Source organism: Natrix helvetica (genome assembly GCF_964273705.1).
Source record: "Natrix helvetica genome assembly, chromosome: W".
Classification (NCBI taxonomy): Eukaryota; Metazoa; Chordata; class Lepidosauria; order Squamata; family Natricidae; genus Natrix; species Natrix helvetica.
The window spans coordinates 85183018-85200476 of NC_138555.1; the positions used below are offsets into that span (position 1 = coordinate 85183018).

Here is a 17459-nt window from a genome sequence, read left to right on the forward strand (position 1 = left end):
AAAATTCCCTTAACAATTGTCTCCCTTTGCGGCAGACGTTTTGGATGCCATTGCGGTCGTAAGTCGAGGACTGCTTGGATCTTCTAGTCCGGAGAACGCTTCCCCTTTGCCCAGAGTAGCTCAAATCCACACAAAGAGAAGGAAATATCGGACAATTCAGATCTTGGGCTGTTCCTGGAAATGAACGGAAAGCTGCAGGAAACACTTCATTGTTGTTCCTAACAGACAAGTCTCAGAAATTTCCTACGTTTCCTAAAATAAATCAATCAATAAATCTCCTCAAAAGCAAGCAGAGCCGTTGCGTCTTGCGGGGAAAAAGGCATTGAAAAGGCTGAATGTTGTTGTTTATTCGAATTCTCCCCTCCCAGATCATCGAGCAGAGCTACAATGCGACCTGGATGCACCGTCAGGGCGTGGAGAACGCCACCTCCATCGACCCGGCCCTGCTCAACGTCCTGTGGTCCCTCTCCGTCTCCATCTTCTCCCTTGGAGGGATGCTCTCCTCCTTCATGGTGGGCGTGGTCTCCGAATGGCTGGGCAGGTGAGTCCTCCCCCTCCCTCCCAGGGTGGGCTCCTACCTAGCGGGGAAGAAGGGGAACCTCCTCTGAGCATGGGCAGAGCGCGCTACAAGCAGAGGGCGAGGGCCCAGGCCCAGGCGGCTAGACCCGCTCACGAATGAACCGAAGAGGGTCCTTGATTCACGAGAGGCGTGAATAGAGGTGGTCCTCGACTTACGACCAACGTTTCTGTGGCTAACGGAGACGTTCGTTCAGTTATTTTTGCCCCATTTTACAACCTTTCCTGCCGCGGTCGTTCAGCGAATCGTTGACGCGGTTAAGCTAGTCCGACGGTTGTTAAGCGAATCTGGCCTCCCCCCCATTGACTTTGCGCATCAGAAGGTCGCCAAAAGGGGGATGGTGTAACCACTGCGACCGTTGTAAACCAGAGCCTCTCGCCATGGGTCCGAGTTTTGATCGCGTGACCGCAGGGAAGCTTCCACGGTCGTAAAGGTGAGAAGGTGTCCTGAGAGTCATCTTTTTCAGTGCAGTTCTAATTTTGAGCAGTCACTAAACGAATGTTGTAAGTCGAGGACTGCCTGTATGGAGATATTTCCCACCACTTTGCGGCAGTTGTGAGTTAAGTGATATATGTTGTATTTGTGCTGATAAATAAATAAAGGGAGACTAGCATAGATCTATTTCAAGCTATTTAGCTCTCATCAGCTAGCCATACCCTTACTGGGATTAGAACCTGGGCTGTATTACATATTAGGCAGATGTGTTAGCCACTAAGCCACAGGCTCTCCTCCTTATCAGCTGAGCCAGGGAAATAGGTATGTATTTGTGTTACAACCCCTGGTATGCCCAAATATGGGAGGGAGCTCACTACTCCCTCTTTCTGTCATTCGGCTCATTACAGAAGACCATCCAGGCAGAAAACCATATTTTTATTTTTAATGTTGCCTTTGCTATGTTTGTGTTGTATTTGTGCTGATAAATAAATAAAGGGAGACTAGTATAGATCTATTTCAAGCTATTTAACTCTCATCTGCTAGCTATACCCTTACTGGGATTCGAACCTGGGCTGTATTACATATTAGGCAGATGTGTTAGCCACTAAGCCTAGTTTATATATATATTAACTTGGTACACAGATGACTTACTCTCTGGAGAAAAATACTGTGGGGGTAAGACACCCCTAACAGCCCTTGGGGGTCTGCGTTCCATTAAGATACAGCCTGTTGTGCCTTAAAATGGCTTCTACCGTACTGCTGTAAAATTGATTCTACTGTAAAGTGGAGTTGGCGCGGTAACGGCTTCACAGTACTCCACAAGGGGGCTCCCTCTGGTAAGGGGGAAAATCCAATATTAGAAATTACGTTTGGTCCGGACATTTTCCCCCCTATAAATAAATACCCGGGCAATGCTGGGCTATCGGCTAGTCCTGGTTAAATTGACGGGCGGAACACGGTCTGATTGGGTTGCTACAGGCCTTTCTCCATGGGGGAAACCCCCAAAAGTTGACGGGACCCCGCCTGGGTGCAAAATGGGACCTGCCCCCCCCTCCTCCTCCCACAAGCGAGCTTCGTTGTCCATGCCATGTGGTCTCCTTTCCTTCCAGAAAAAGGGCCATGATCATCAACAACGGTCTGGCCTTCATCAGTGGGGGTTTGATGGGGCTGGCCAAGCTGGGCAAATCCTACGAGATGATGATCTTCGGCCGGTTTGTGATCGGGACTTTCTCAGGTAAGAGAGTGGCGGGTTGGGGGGGGGGTGTCACCGTTTCATGCCCCTGGCGGGTCTTGAGTAACGGAGAGGAAGGGAGCCCAGAGGAGGAGATCTTTGGGGGGACTAGAACTCACCATCGCCTGGTGATTGGCCCAAAGTCACCCAGCCAACTTTCATGCCTAAGACGGGACTAGAACTCCCAGTCTCCTGGTGATTGGCCCAAAGTCACCCAGCCAACTTTTGGAGGGGACTCGAAGTCACTATCTCAATTGCACTGAATCAGTCTTGACTAGAATGGTATCTCAATGCAATCAAGGGATGGATGGATGGATGGATGGATGGATGGATGGATGGATGAAAATTGACCCAATCAACCAATCAATCTTCCAACTTCTACAATATGAGAAAGCGGATAAAAATGTCCTAACATCAAAGGAAGCAGGGCTGTTGATGTGTGTGTGTGTGGGGGGGGGGGGGGTTTGAGCTAACCCAGGTTGAGCTTCAGTTTCGCAAATCCGGGGCCTCCTTCCTGTCAAGCCTCCATGTTCAGGAGCAGCATGCCTCCACACTAGTCCAGTGATGGTTTTTCAACATCGTTTTTCCCCCCACTTCAATGGATTCCCCCTCTGGGTAGGGGCAATTTAGGAGTCTCGTTCACCCCCCCTTCTTTCCCTCCCCCCCAGGATTTGCCTCCGGACTGGTCCCCATGTATGTGGGGGAGATCGCCCCCACCAAGCTTCGGGGGGCTTTGGGGACCCTGAACCAGCTGGCCATTGTCATCGGGATCCTATTGGCCCAGGTAAGCAGCCCCCTCCCCACGTTTGGAAGGGGGGGAGGGGATGAGGTCAAAGGGGAGGAGGCTGGACTTGACTTGCCCTGACTTGGAACGAAAACGGGGGGGGGGGGTTTCCCCCTCATGTGGTAAGGGGCACTGAGGCTGGGGGTGGGAGTGAACTTTTGTCAGGGGTCGGCATCTGCAGCTCCAGAGCCGCATGCGGCTCTTTCCTCCCTCTGTTGCGGCTCCCTGTGAGTTTAAATTACTTACTTGTGAGAAACGCCACTGAAGTCCAGGAAACCCTCTGTCCACGGGGTCCAGGTTAAGTCCTCGACTTACGACCACGGTGGAGACTTCTGTTGCTAAGGGAGACAGTGAAGCAAATTCTGCCCCATGTTACGCCCTTCCTTGCCAGAGTTGTTAGATGAATCCCCGCCGTTCTTAAGTGACTCACGCAGTTGTTAAACGAATCCGGCTTCCCCATGGACATTGCTTTGTCAGACGGTTGCCAAACGGGGGCACGTGACCTCGTAAATAGGAGCCCGTTGCCAAGCGTCTGAATTTTGACCCCATGACCGCGGAGGTGGCTGCAACAGTCGTAAGTGTGAAAAACGGTCGTCAGCCACTTTCTTTGCCGTTGTAACTTCGAAGGGTCACTAAATGAAGCGTTGCAAGTCGAGGACGGCAACCATAAAGTGTTGTGATTTCCAGTCCCAGATATTGAGACTGGGGTCCCTAAAACCGGCCTCTTGTGGACTAAATACCTAGTGAGCAATTGATTGCAAGCCGGTCAGGTTAAGGGTGCTTCTTATTGTGAAACATGCAAGGTGTTGTTTTCCCAAAGGCTTCCCCAGGGAAGCCTTTGGGAGGCCTGGGGGAAGTGGAACTGATGCTCTTTCTACCAATTGAAGAGATCTGTAGGCCGAGATTGGACTGTGGGGGTCCTTGGTGCTCTCTGAGCTTGGGGGGTTCCTTGCAGACGTTTCATGACCCAGCTAGGGAACATCATCAGTGCGGAGGAGGAGGAGGAGGAGGAGGAGGAGGAGGAGGAGGAGGAGGAGGAGGTGGTTGACTATGGTGTCTTTGGTGGTCTCTGAGCTTGAGGCATTCTGGAAGATGTTTCATGACCCAACTATAGAACATCATCAGTGCTAGAAGGGAGGGGGGTTTGCAGAGAGAAGGAGGGAGGAAGAGGAGGAGGAGGAAGAGGAGGAGGAGGAAAAAACTGGGGCATCCTGGGGGTTCTTTGAGCTTGGATATTTCTTGCAGGCGCTTCATGACCCAACTAGGGAACATCATCAGTGCTAGAAGGGAGGGGTATTTGCACATTCTAGCACTGATGGTGCTACCCATTTGGGTCATAAAACGTCTGCAAGAAAACAGCCAAGCTCCTCCTCCTCCTCCTCCTCCACCACCTCCTCCTCCTTTTCCTCCACCAGCTCTCCTCCTCCTTCCTTCCCTCCTTCCTTCCTTCCTTTCCTCCTCCTCCTTCTCCTCCTCCTCCTCCTTGCACTGATGGTGTTCCCTAGTTGGGTCATGAAACACCTGCAAGAACCAACCAACCACGCTCCGAGAGCATCAGGGACCCGGCCAACATGAGCAGCTACTCTTCTCGACACACTGATATTTAGCGCAGCATCTTCCAGTTGATTGGGCGCTGGTCTTGAACCAACCGCTTTTCCCCCCCTCTTGCCACAGATCTGCGGCCTGGAGAGCCTGTTGGGCACGGAGACCTACTGGCCCCTCTTGATGGGCATCACCGTGGTACCCTCCATCCTGCAGCTGCTGCTCTTCCCTTTCTGCCCGGAGAGCCCGCGCTACCTCTACATCATCCGAAACAAGGAGTCCAAGGCCAAAGAAAGTGAGTACAGGCCATGCCCAGCCCGACTTACGACCGCAGCCCACGAGCCCTATCTGCCCGTTGCAAAGCGGGACCTTTGGGAAGTGAGTTTTGCCCGATTTCACAAGCTTTCTGGCTGCCACTGTCGTTAAGTGAATCACTGCTGCTGTTATGTTGTAAAGTGAACCCGGCTTCCCCGTTGACGGTCACAGAGGGCGGTCATGTAAATCCATGCCTTTTGCCGAGCGTCCGAATTGTGATCGTGCAACTGTAGGGACGCTGTAACGATTGCAAAAGAGAGGGGCGTTCGTGAGACTCTTTTTTCCCCTCGCTGTTGTAACTTGGAACGGTCGCTAAATGAACCGTCATAAGTTGAAGACAACTTGCAATAGAACGTTCCCTGGGTAAGATCTGGGGAGAAGTGCGGTGGACTTCCCCAGCCTCTTTTGAAGCACTGTAGACTTCCCCAGCCAGCCACGTAGGATAACTTTCTTCATAGACGGTGGGTACGCAGTAAACATAATATATCTTCACTTCAGCAAAGTGAGAAAAAAAAGAGAGCTGGCAGGGGAATTCTGGGAGTTGAAGTCCACAAGTCTTAAATGTGGGGTCTCCAACCTTGACGACTTTAAGACTGGTGGACTTCAACTCCCAGAATTCCCCAGCCAGCCACTTAGGGTAACTTTCTTAATAGACGGTGGGTACTCAGTAAACGTAATATATCTTCACTTCAGCAAAGTGAGAAAAAAAAGAGAGCTGGCTGGGGAATTCTGGGAGTTGAAGTCCACAAGTCTTAAATCAGGAGTGTCCGACTTTGTACCTTTAAGACTTGCGGACTTCAACTCCCAGAATTCCCCAGCCAGCCATGTAGGGTAACTTTCTTCATAGACGGTGGGTATGCAGTAAGTGTAATATATCTTCACTTCAGCAAAGTGAGAAAAAAAAGAGAGCTGGCTGGGGAATTCTGGGAGTTAAAGTCCACAAGTCTTAAATCAGGAGTCTCCAACCTTGGCCACTTGAAGACTGGTGGACTTCAACTCCCAGAATTCCCCAGCCAGCTTTCTCCCCCCCCCCCCCCTTGACTTTGCTGGTCAAGATATATTATGCCTACTTCGTTCCCACTGTCTATTAAGAAAGTTACCCAATCAAAAAAAAAATAGTGAGAAAATAGTCTAGTCACATTTGTTTTTATCCTACCAGTGTTGAATTCTGATAAGGCCTTGCTGGCTGGGGAATTCTGGGATTTGGAGTCCGTGAGCCTTAAAGGGGCCAGGTTTGGACGGACGGACACACACACCGGTGTCGAAGGTGACAATTTGGCTGGAAAATGAATATTCTGGACTACTTGAAGGAGGAAGGCTGCCAAAGGAATCTCCTGAGGGAGTAGCAAGGAACTCTGCACATGCCCTGCGGCACTCTTGTGCAATGTGCACTCAGGACTTAGCATTATACCAAGCCAACCAAGGTACAAAGTGATGAAAAGGCTTAGGAAGAGGGTTAGTTGGCAGCCAGTTTGGAGACCCCTGAGTTAGAACAGAGTGCTCTGACCTAGGCTTCCTCAGACAGTCCAAAGCGCATGCTTCGTCCCCAAAACCCTCTTTTTATTTCTATGGCTGTGAATTATGGTCATTCCCAGCCCGTAATGATTCACAAACAGTTTGCGAAAAGTCCTACAGAAGTCTGCCACAGTCTTTCAGGGCAAGGCTGATAAGCATCCACCTTTATCTCCCTTGAAATGCTGCCGGAGCCCTAATGGCCAATTAGTTTTGCAAAGCCACACAGACCACAGAGTCAAACGGAGCTTCAGAGTTTGAACCGAACAAAACGAACAATGTTGCTTCCTGCAAAGGCTCACATCTGTGCGCTCCTCTTTTATGGCTTATGGGAGGGGCCAATGGGTCTCCAAGCCTTACTCCCAAGTCGCCCCTTTTGTATTAACTGTTCTTGCCTTTTGGCTCTGCGCATGCACACACTGGGAACAGGCTCCCCCTGTTCCTCTGCCTCGTGATGTCCAACTGGAGGCTCCGGAGGCAGCACATCACTCCCAGATGGCCCTGGCCCCCCTCTCTGCCTCCGATGCAGACCCCTCGTCCGAGCCTCCCCCAGACTCCAGGACTGGCCCATGCTCCTCCCCAACCTCCTCGCTCTCCAACTCTGCTGCCAGCTCCGCAGGTCTACTGGTGGACCACAACACATAGAATCATAAGGCTAGAAGGGACCCCAGAGGTCTTCTAGTCCAGCCCCTGCTCAAGCAGGAGACATTGTACCACTCAAGGCAATTGGTTGTTTGGTCTGTTTTTGAAATTCTCCGGTGATGAAGCACCCACAACTACAGGAAACAACCTCAAGATAAACATAGTCTTCTGATCTATTCTTCACTTCTGTCACCTTCTCACTGTTGACCGTATTTATGGATCCACCAATGGAATCTTGTCCAACTTCCCCAAAAATCCATTGCCCTCCAGATGCCTACAACTCCCAAAATCCTGAGCTAACATCCCAAAGGGATGCTGGGAATTGCGGTCCTAGTGCCTGGAAAGCGCCCAGATTGAGATGTTCCTTCAAGCAGACCCAATGGTTGGCCATCCATCCTCTCCCATGCCATCTCCCCCTCCCCTGTTCCTGGGATTCCCTCTTTCCCCACCCCATTGGGTGGCACTCCCCTCTTGCTAACTTCCATGGGTCCCGTCCCCTCACCCTAGGTCTCAAGCGGCTCACGGGCCGTCAGGATGTGAGCGCCGCCTTGACCGAGATGAAGGAGGAGAAACGGCGAATGGACATGGAGCATAAGGTCTCCATCCTCCAGCTCTTCCGTTCCCGCATCTACCGCCAGCCCCTGCTGATAGCTGTGGTCCTGCAGCTGTCCCAGCAGCTGTCGGGCATCAATGCGGTGAGTGGGGCTGCCGGAAAGAGGGAGGGTGGTGGGACAGGGGACCCCCCCCCAAGGATCACAAAGAACCTTCACCATCCTTGTTTAGGTCTTCTATTACTCCACCGACATCTTGACCAAAGCTGGCTTGGAGCAGCCCATTTACGCGACCATCGGAACGGGCGTGGTCAACACCATCTTCACCATCATTTCGGTAAGTGATCCCTTCTATGCATGTGCTTTGCTCACGCACATGCTTTCCACGCATGCAGCTGGCCTCAAAGGTGCCTAAATAGGACAGCGTAGAGCTAACCCACCTGTGATTTCCGCAACTGGTTCGAGCAAACCGATCCGAACCGGCTGAATTTCCCCTCTGGATTTGGCTTGTCCAAAGGGGATCGCGCCACCCTGGGACACTGCGACCGTCGTGAATACGAGTCCGTTGCCAAGCATCTGGATTTCGATCCTGTGACCCGGGGGTGTGTGTGACCCTGCCACGGTCGTAAGGTCATAGGTCACGATTGTTCAGTGCCCTTGGAATGGTCACTAAATGAATAAATAAAGAAGAGCAAATGTGGTTCAACTCCTTGGTCGCATTTTATTTTGGATAGAGTAGCTTTCTTAGCAGACGGTGGGTAGGAGGTGAACGTAATATAACTTGACTTCAGCGAAGTGGGGGGGGGAGAGATGGCAGGGGGATTCTGGGAGTTGAAGTCCACACAACTTAAAACAACTGAGAAATGTTGGTCAAGGTCCAGCCATCCCTTCCTCCCGTTGTCTGCAAAATTTAGCAATTACCAAGTACCGTATGGGAGTTTGCTACCAGTAATTTACTGTAGACATTGAAATAACAGAATAACAAAGTTGGAAGGGACCTTGGAGGTCTTCTAGTCCAGCCTTCTGCTCAATTTGTTATAAAAATTAAAATCTGCTGTCAATAATTTGCTATAATTGAAATAACAGAATAACAGAGCTGGAAGGGCCCTTGGAGGTCTTCTAGTCCAGCCCCATTGAAATTTGCTATCAACAATTTGCTATAGACATTGAAATAACAGAATGACAAAGTTGGAAGGGACCTTGGAGGTCTTCTAGTCCAGCCTCCTGTACAATTTGCTATGAAAATTGAAATTTGGTATTAATAATTTGCTATAGACATTGAAATAGCAGAATAACAGAGTTGGAAGGGACCTTTGCTATAAAAATTGAAATTTGCTATTAGTAATTTACTGTAGACATTGCGCAAGCGCAGAACAATTTTCAGTCAACTGATCATGTGCGAGCAGCGCAAAGCGCGCGCAAAGTGAACCGATACAGGAACCCATCCCTGTCGGTGGGTGTGTCGGTGTCTGTGTGTTCTAACATAACTCTGGAACGCCTGGGCCGCTGAAATGAAAAGGACTGAATTACAGTACATCTATAGTGTCAAGCCACAGTACTTTTGACAGCGATAGTGTGCATTTTGGATTCCAGTTCTGTTAAGATACAGCCTGTTGTGCCTTCAAATGGCTTCTACTGTCCTTCTAATATAGAATTGGGATAAACACATACCCAGGCTACTCAGGGTTATCAGCTAGTTTGCTATAAAAATCAAAAATTGCTATCAATAATTTGCTATAGAAATCAAGCAGGATCCTTTACCTGGCCCCCAGGGGAGTACCTGTTCATCACCTTTCCCCTCTCTTCCAGGTATTCTTGGTCGAGCGGGCAGGAAGGCGGACGTTACACATGGTGGGCTTATTCGGAATGGGGGTCTGTGCCCTTTTGATGATGACTTCGCTCCTCCTTCTGGTGAGCCTATGGGCTGCATTTCTCTCCATCCCAATCGGCCGCATCTTGTGGCGGTCAGTTCCGCCGTCCCTTAATCTGAACCAACCAGGTATCCGATTTCCTTTTGTGAGGGAGGAAACTACATGGGTCCTCCCCACTTCTGTGGGCCACCAAAAGGAAGCCCTCCTCACCTCAGACGCCCAAACCACAGGTAGTCCTCGTCTTACGACTGCAACCGAGCCACACATTTCTGGTTGCTAAGCAAAACAGTTGTTTTCCGAGTTTGGCTCGATTTTGTCACCTTTCTCAACCAAAAACTCTGCGGTTGTTAAGTTAGCAGCACGGTCGTTAAGCGAATCATTGACCATACGGGGGGGGGGTGTTCCTTGACTTATGACCCCAACAATTGAGTCCAAAATTCCTGCTGTTAAGCGAAGCATTCCGTGTACAGTTGAAGACCCACCTCTTTCAATCATCCGGCCTGGCTCAACCGTAATCTTTTCATATTCCTCCTGACTGTCTTTTTTAAATTTTAAATTTTTATTGTATATTGGGTTTTTATTAAACGGGGCATGTTAATGGTTTTAATTTGTCTAAATGTTTTAATCTATTACCTCCTCCGTGCATGTATGTCTGTGTATATATGTATGTTTATATATGTCTTAGTGTACGCCGCCCCGAGTCCTGCCCGGAAAGGGAGCGGCTAATAAATCCAAATTTATTATTATTATTATTATTTGTTCAGTGAGTTTTGCTCCCTTTTGCGACCTTTCTTGCCTCAGTTGTTAAGTGAATCACCATGGTTCTTAAGTTAGTCAATCAATTACACAGGCAGTCCTCGCCTTATGACCACGACGGAGCCCCAAACTTGTTAAGTTGTTAAGTAAATTTTGCTCCATTTCAAGTCCTTTCCTCCCATGATTGTTACGTGAATCCCTGCAATTGTTAAGTGACTCACACGGTCGTTAAGCGAATCCGGCTTCCCCCATTGACTTTGCTCTTTGGGAGGTCGCAAAAGGGGATCGCATGACCCCGAGACACTGTGACCATCATAAATACGAGTCACTTGCCAAGCGCATACGTTTATCTGCCAAATAAAGACTGATTATAGATATTTTCTCCTAATTTTATGCAGATAAATGGCTGATAGTAGCTCATGTTATTTACTGATCTATGAATTTTGATGACCTCACTGTATGGCTGCTACGACCGTCATAAATACGTCCGTGCGTTGCAACCGTCGTAAGCGTGGAAAAAAAAACCAGTCGCAGGTCCCTTCCTTCAGGGCCATGTCCACTCTGAACGGTCACTAAACGAAGCATCGTAATGCGAGGACTATCCCGTACAGTATCTGCATTGCGTGTCCAGGAACTTTGCCAGTTCAAATCCCCTCAGGAGATCTCCTCTCTCTCTCCACAGAAAAGCGTCGCCTGGATGGGCTACCTCAGCATGGTGTCCATTTTCGCATTCGTGGCCTTCTTTGAGATCGGGCCCGGCCCCATCCCGTGGTTCATTGTGGCCGAGCTCTTCAGCCAGGGGCCCCGTCCGGCCGCCATGGCCGTAGCCGGCTTTGCCAACTGGACTTGCAACTTCATCATCGGCATGAGCTTCCCGGCCATCCAGGTGAGTCCGGGTCCCGGTTAAGGGATGGTGGGAAGGGAGGATTCCGTGTGGACCTGTCGAGATGCTTTTAGCCAGGGGTGTCCAAACTTGGGAACTTTAAGACTTGTGGACTTCAATTCCCAGAATTCCCCAGCCAGCATGGCTGGCTGGGGAATTCTGGGAGTTGAAGTCCACAAGTCTTAAAGTTCCCAAGTTTGGACACCCCTGCTTTTAGCCGTCGGCCGATGATCCGAATGGCCCAGCAGGAAAGGAAGGAGGGAGGCCACGAGGAAAGCCAACACCTGGGAAGGCAGTTAGTCTTTGCAGGGATCGGGGACGTCCAATGAAGAGAAGGACTAGGGGGGGGGGAGCAGCCTTCCCGTATTTGGGGAGAGGAGGGGGTCCACCTATTCCCCAAAGCCCCTGAAGGCAGGACAAGAAGCAACGGATGGGAATTCAGCAAGGAGAGAAGCAACTGGGAATTAAAGAGGAATTTAACTGACAAGCGAGGGCAATTAACCAGTGGAACTCCTTGCCACTAGAAATCGTGGGGGCTTCATCACTGAAGGTTTTTAAGAAGAGACCGGAGAGCTACTTGCTCAAAGACTGGATAGGTAGTTCCAATTGTATAGATTTCCTGTTTGAGCAGGGGGCTGGACTAGAAGACCTCCAAGGTCCCTATATGACTATGATCTTGGCTAGGGGTGTGTTTGGACTAAAATACCTCCAAGGTCCCTTCCAGCCCTATGTTTCTATGATCTGGGGGGGGGGGGTTGGACTAGAAGACCTCCAAGGTCTCTTCCAGCCCTATGTTTCTATGCTCTTGGGCAGGGGTGGCTAGACTAGAAGACCTCCAAGGTCCCTTCCAGCCCTATGTCTCTATGATCGGGGGGGGGGAGGTTGGACTAGAAGACCTCCAAGGTCCCTTCCAGCCCTATGTTTCTATGCTTTTGGGCAGGGGGGGGGGCTGGACTAGAAGACCTCCAAGGTCCCTTCCACCTCTGTTATTCTGTCATCCCTTGCAGGAGGCGATCGGTGCTTACGTCTTCCTCATCTTCGCCATCCTCCTCTTCATCTTCGCCATCTTCACCTACCTCAAGGTGCCGGAGACTCGCGGGCGCACCTTTGACGATATCGCCGCCACATTCCGACGCACCCCGTCGTTGTTGGACCGCGAGGTCAAGCCTTACACGGAGCTGGACGAGCTGAGTCCGGACGGCCACGAATGAAGAGGCGGGGGGGGAGGAGGCAGTGTGCGGAAGAGCAGGGAAAGGAACGGCGGAGAGGGAAAGGAGACCACAAGGAGTGGAATCAGGGATGGCGGCAAAGATTGCCGGGTTTGACTAGCACTTTAGGGCCACAAGGCCTGGCCGGAGGGTCTCGGGGGTCTCGGCCAAACGGTTTCTTCGGTCCGCTTGCATTTACTTTTTTAAAAAAATATATATATATTTTAAAGAGAAAAGCAATGAAAAGAAGATCGGGAGGGCAGGCATCACTCTCGCTCTGCTGTAAATTAAGCTTTGGGGTGGAAAGATGCCCTCTGGGTGGCCCTCTTTTGCTGATGCACAAACCAGTCCGTCCCCCCCAGGAGAGAGACTGACTGCCAAATATCCCCCCCCTTCCTCATGTTGTACCTGGTTGTCTTGGGGTCATGCTAAGTCCTGAGTGCATATTGCACAAGAGCATGGACAGAGTTCTTTGCTACTCCCGAGGGAGGCTTCCTCTTTCACGGGGTTCGCGATATGCCACCTCCAGAGGAAGGACTACAAAGCCCCTACTCAACCCTGCGAGAGACAAGAGGGAGGGAGGCTGCTTTCCATGGAGAGTGCCTCCCAGCCTCCGCCACTTTAAGAAGGGTGGACTTCAACTCCCAGAATTCCCCATTTAGCACTTGTGGCCTTCAAATAACTCCCAGAATTCCCCTTTCAGCACTTGTGGCCTTCAAATAACTCCCAGAATTCCCCTTTCAGCACTTGTGGGTCTCAAATAACTCCCAGAATTCCCCTTTCAGCACTTTTGGCCTTCAAATAACTCCCAGAATTCCCCTTTCAGCACTTGTGGGTCTCAAATAACACGCAGAATTCCCCTTCCAGCACTTGTGGGTCTCAAATAACTCCCAGAATTCCCCTTTCAGCACTTTTGGCCTTCAAATAACTCCCAGAATTCCCCTTTCAGCACTTGTGGCCTTCAAATAACACGCAGAATTCCCCTTCCAGCACTTGTGGGTCTCAAATAACTCCCAGAATTCCCCTTCCAGCACTTGTGGGTCTCAAATAACTCCCAGAATTCCCCTTCCAGCACTTGTGGGTCTCAAATAACTCCCAGAATTCCCCTTCCAGCACTTGTGGGTCTCAAATAATTCCCAGAATTCCCCTTTCAGCACTTGTGGGTCTCAAATAACTCCCAGAATTCCCCTTTTAGCACTTGTGGCCTTCAAATAACTCCCAGAATTCCCCTTCCAGCACTTGTGGCCTTCAAATAACTCCCAGAATTCCCCTTTCAGCACTTGTGGGTCTCAAATAACTCCCAGAATTCCCCTTTCAGCACTTTTGGCCTTCAAATAACTCCCAGAATTCCCCTTTCAGCACTTGTGGCCTTCAAATAACTCCCAGAATTCCCCATTTAGCACTTGTGGCCTTCAAATAACTCCCAGAATTCCCCTTTCAGCACTTGTGGCCTTCAAATAACACGCAGAATTCCCCTTCCAGCACTTGTGGGTCTCAAATAACTCCCAGAATTCCCCTTCCAGCACTTGTGGGTCTCAAATAACTCCCAGAATTCCCCTTCCAGCACTTGTGGGTCTCAAATAACTCCCAGAATTCCCCTTCCAGCACTTGTGGGTCTCAAATAATTCCCAGAATTCCCCTTTCAGCACTTGTGGGTCTCAAATAACTCCCAGAATTCCCCTTTTAGCACTTGTGGCCTTCAAATAACTCCCAGAATTCCCCTTCCAGCACTTGTGGCCTTCAAATAACTCCCAGAATTCCCCTTTCAGCACTTGTGGGTCTCAAATAACTCCCAGAATTCCCCATTTAGCACTTGTGGCCTTCAAATAACTCCCAGAATTCCCCTTTCAGCACTTGTGGCCTTCAAATAACACGCAGAATTCCCCTTCCAGCACTTGTGGCCTTCAAATAACTCCCAGAATTCCCCTTTCAGCACTTGTGGGTCTCAAATAACTCCCAGAATTCCCCTTTCAGCACTTTTGGCCTTCAAATAACTCCCAGAATTCCCCTTTCAGCACTTGTGGCCTTCAAATAACTCCCAGAATTCCCCTTTCAGCACTTGTGGCCTTCAAATAACACGCAGAATTCCCCTTTCAGCACTTTTGGCCTTCAAATAACTCCCAGAATTCCCCTTTCAGCACTTGTGGCCTTCAAATAACTCCCAGAATTCCCCTTTCAGCACTTGTGGCCTTCAAATAACTCCCAGAATTCCCCTTTCAGCACTTGTGGCCTTCAAATAACACGCAGAATTCCCCTTCCAGCACTTGTGGCCTTCAAATAACTCCCAGAATTCCCCTTTCAGCACTTGTGGGTCTCAAATAACTCCCAGAATTCCCCTTTCAGCACTTTTGGCCTTCAAATAACTCCCAGAATTCCCCTTTCAGCACTTGTGGCCTTCAAATAACTCCCAGAATTCCCCATTTAGCACTTGTGGCCTTCAAATAACTCCCAGAATTCCCCTTTCAGCACTTGTGGCCTTCAAATAACTCCCAGAATTCCCCTTTCAGCACTTGTGGCCTTCAAATAACTCCCAGAATTCCCCTTTCAGCACTTGTGGCCTTCAAATAACTCCCAGAATTCCCCTTTCAGCACTTGTGGCCTTCAAATAACTCCCAGAATTCCCCTTTCAGCACTTGTGGCCTTCAAATAACTCCCAGAATTCCCCTTTCAGCATAAATGTTTTTCAACGACCAGTGTTGAATTCTGGGAGTTGGAGTCCACCCATCTGGCTGGGAAACACTGCAAGGCACCACATTCCCTCGGTCGCTGTCTTGGGTAGGGGGATCCCCCCCCTGTCGACCCCCCGTTTCCTGGACCTCCCTTCCCTTTCAGGGGTCCGAGTGCGAGAGACGCCCTACTTCTCCGGGGAGCTGATCTGATCTCTTGCAAACAGTCAATTCCTGATCAGATGGCGTGGTTAACCCCCCCCCCAACCCAGCCTTCTGCCTCTCCTGGGTCCCCGCGATTAGCAGGCCGCTGCCCCCCCACCCCAAAACCACCACAGATGCCTGAGATTAAAAGGGGGGGGGGAAACCTAACCGGAGCTGTGTTTTTTTCGAGCTTGAAAACGGTTAGGCTTAAAACCAAATTCATATTGCCAAAAGGATGATTTTGCAAACAAATTATTTTGCGGAGCATCTTCGCCTACCATTAAAGGAGAATATTCGTAGCTCAGGGTTGAAAAGAGGGGTCCCTTGGGGGTCTCTGAGCTGGGTGGTTTCCTTGCAGACGTTTCATGACCCAACTAGGGAACATCATCAGTGCTAGAAGGGAGTGGGGCTTGCAGGGAAGAGGAGGAGTATGAGGAAGAGGAAGAGGAAGAAAACCACTCTGGGGTCCTTGATGCTCTCTGAGCTTGGTGATTTCCTTGCAGACGTCTCATGACCTAACTAGGTAGCATCATCAGGGCTAGTAAGGAAAAGGGTTTGCAAGGAATGAATTTTCACGCAGAGATCTGGGGTTGCGTCCCGCTTTCTCCATTGCCATCCGTGGGAATTCTGTGTTGAATTCCCCCCCCCCCATTTTTCAACCCCTGCAAGTTTTCAAACCTCTTTTTTTTTTGCATCTTACAAAGAGCACTTAGAATTATGGGTTATTTTTATTATTTCCCCTACGGCAGCTGGGAACTTTTAAAACAGAAGCCGACAAACTGCAGGGAAATTCGACCCCCCCTCCTGACAAAAAAAATATATGTGAGAAATTGTAAAATTCTTTTTAAAAAGCAGATTTTCCCCCTCCAGCTTTTGTCTAATGGCGCGAAGGTTTTTTTTTTTTTTTAAATTAAAAAAGTTTTGTACAAACAGATTTTCCCCCTTTTCACCCCCCCGCCATACATTGTAAATCTCATACAAATGCTATACCGCCCCCAACCCCCCCGCAAAAATTCACATTCAAATATTATACCAAACACTTTGCCCCCTCCCCTCCCCCAAGGCGCGAAGGGTTTTGTGTCACGAGAGAAAATGTCTTAACGTGGCCCGAGGTTTTGTGCATGCGTGTGTGTGTGTTTCCTAATGTATTTCTAGAAAAAAACAAAAAAAAAACGGTATTTGTATATAAAAAGGATAGATGGCTACACTTTGGGGGGTTTTTCTTCCTTGCTTGGCACGATGATGTTTGGATCGCTCAGGAATTTCCTAAAAAAGAAAGGAGTCCCGGAACGGAAGGCCGTGGGAAACATGAAGATGTTATGCCTAAACCTCGGTTAGATTCGATTTTATTTTTCTGGTATTTTTAGGCAAAAGAACCAACTCCCCAGCCAGCAGCATTTAGAGAAGGTTGCAAAAATTTGAGACTTTTCCCTTCCTTAGTTCTAAGTTGCTTCTCTCCCTGATAAGTTTCCATCCGTTGCTTCTTGTCGTGTGCGGGGTTGGACTAGATGACCTCCAAGGTCCCTTCCAACTCTGTCATTCCGATTCTGTTGTCCTGCCTTCAGGGGCTTTGGAGAATAGCTTGACTCCCTCTTCTTTGGGGCAGCCCCCGAGATCATTGGAAGACTGCTATCATGTCAGCCCAATCCTTCTCTTGGCTAATCTTAACAGAATAACAGAGTTGGAAGGGACCTTGGAGGTCTTCTAGTCCAACCCCCTGCTCAAGCAGGAGAGCCTACACCATCCCAGACCAACGGTTGTCCAGTCTCTGCTTAAAAACCTCCAGGGATGGAGGACCTACCACTTCAGGTGGCAAGTCGTTCCACTGATGGCTCTCGCGGTCAGGAAAAGCTCAGGAAAAGGAGAGCAAAACTCTTAACCACTTGGTTAGGAGATTGTGAGTTCTAGTCCCACTTTAGGCATGAAAGCCAGTCGGGTGATTTTGGGACAACAATCTCAAAATTCCCAAAGTGCTTGGCTCCCTTGTTGTGCTTCCCACGGCATAGAGGAAAAGTGACTGGCCCGAGGTCTGATTTTGTGAGTGGTAAGGCTGGATTTGAACTCACATCCTCCCGATTTCTAGTGGCACAGTAGTTAGAGTGCAGTCCTGTAGGCTACTTCTGCTGACTGCCGGCTGCTGCAGTTTGGCACTTCGAATCTCACCAGGCTCAAGGCCGATTCAAGCCTTCCCTCCTAGGCAGGGGGTTGGACTAGAAGACCTCCAGGGTCCCTTCCAACTCTGTTATTCTATTCTATTCCTTTCGAGGTGGGTAAAATGAGGA

At 49.7% G+C, this 17459-nt stretch overlaps 1 protein-coding gene across 2 annotated transcripts in view; it reads left to right on the forward strand.

Moving 5' to 3' along the window:
- Positions 1-16377, forward strand: part of LOC309400433 (solute carrier family 2, facilitated glucose transporter member 4-like) — a 36420-nt gene extending 20043 nt beyond the window's left edge. For both annotated transcript variants that reach the window (XM_081968922.1, XM_081968923.1), the window contains exons 3-11: positions 369-541; positions 2122-2246; positions 2912-3027; positions 4702-4864; positions 7546-7733; positions 7822-7926; positions 9399-9500; positions 10899-11102; positions 12107-16377. In XM_081968922.1, the coding sequence (XP_081825048.1) occupies positions 369-541; positions 2122-2246; positions 2912-3027; positions 4702-4864; positions 7546-7733; positions 7822-7926; positions 9399-9500; positions 10899-11102; positions 12107-12310 (1380 nt within the window). In that variant the 3' untranslated portion in view covers positions 12311-16377. The remainder of the gene's footprint in view (positions 1-368; positions 542-2121; positions 2247-2911; positions 3028-4701; positions 4865-7545; positions 7734-7821; positions 7927-9398; positions 9501-10898; positions 11103-12106) is intronic.
- The last annotated feature ends 1082 nt before the right edge of the window (positions 16378-17459 follow it).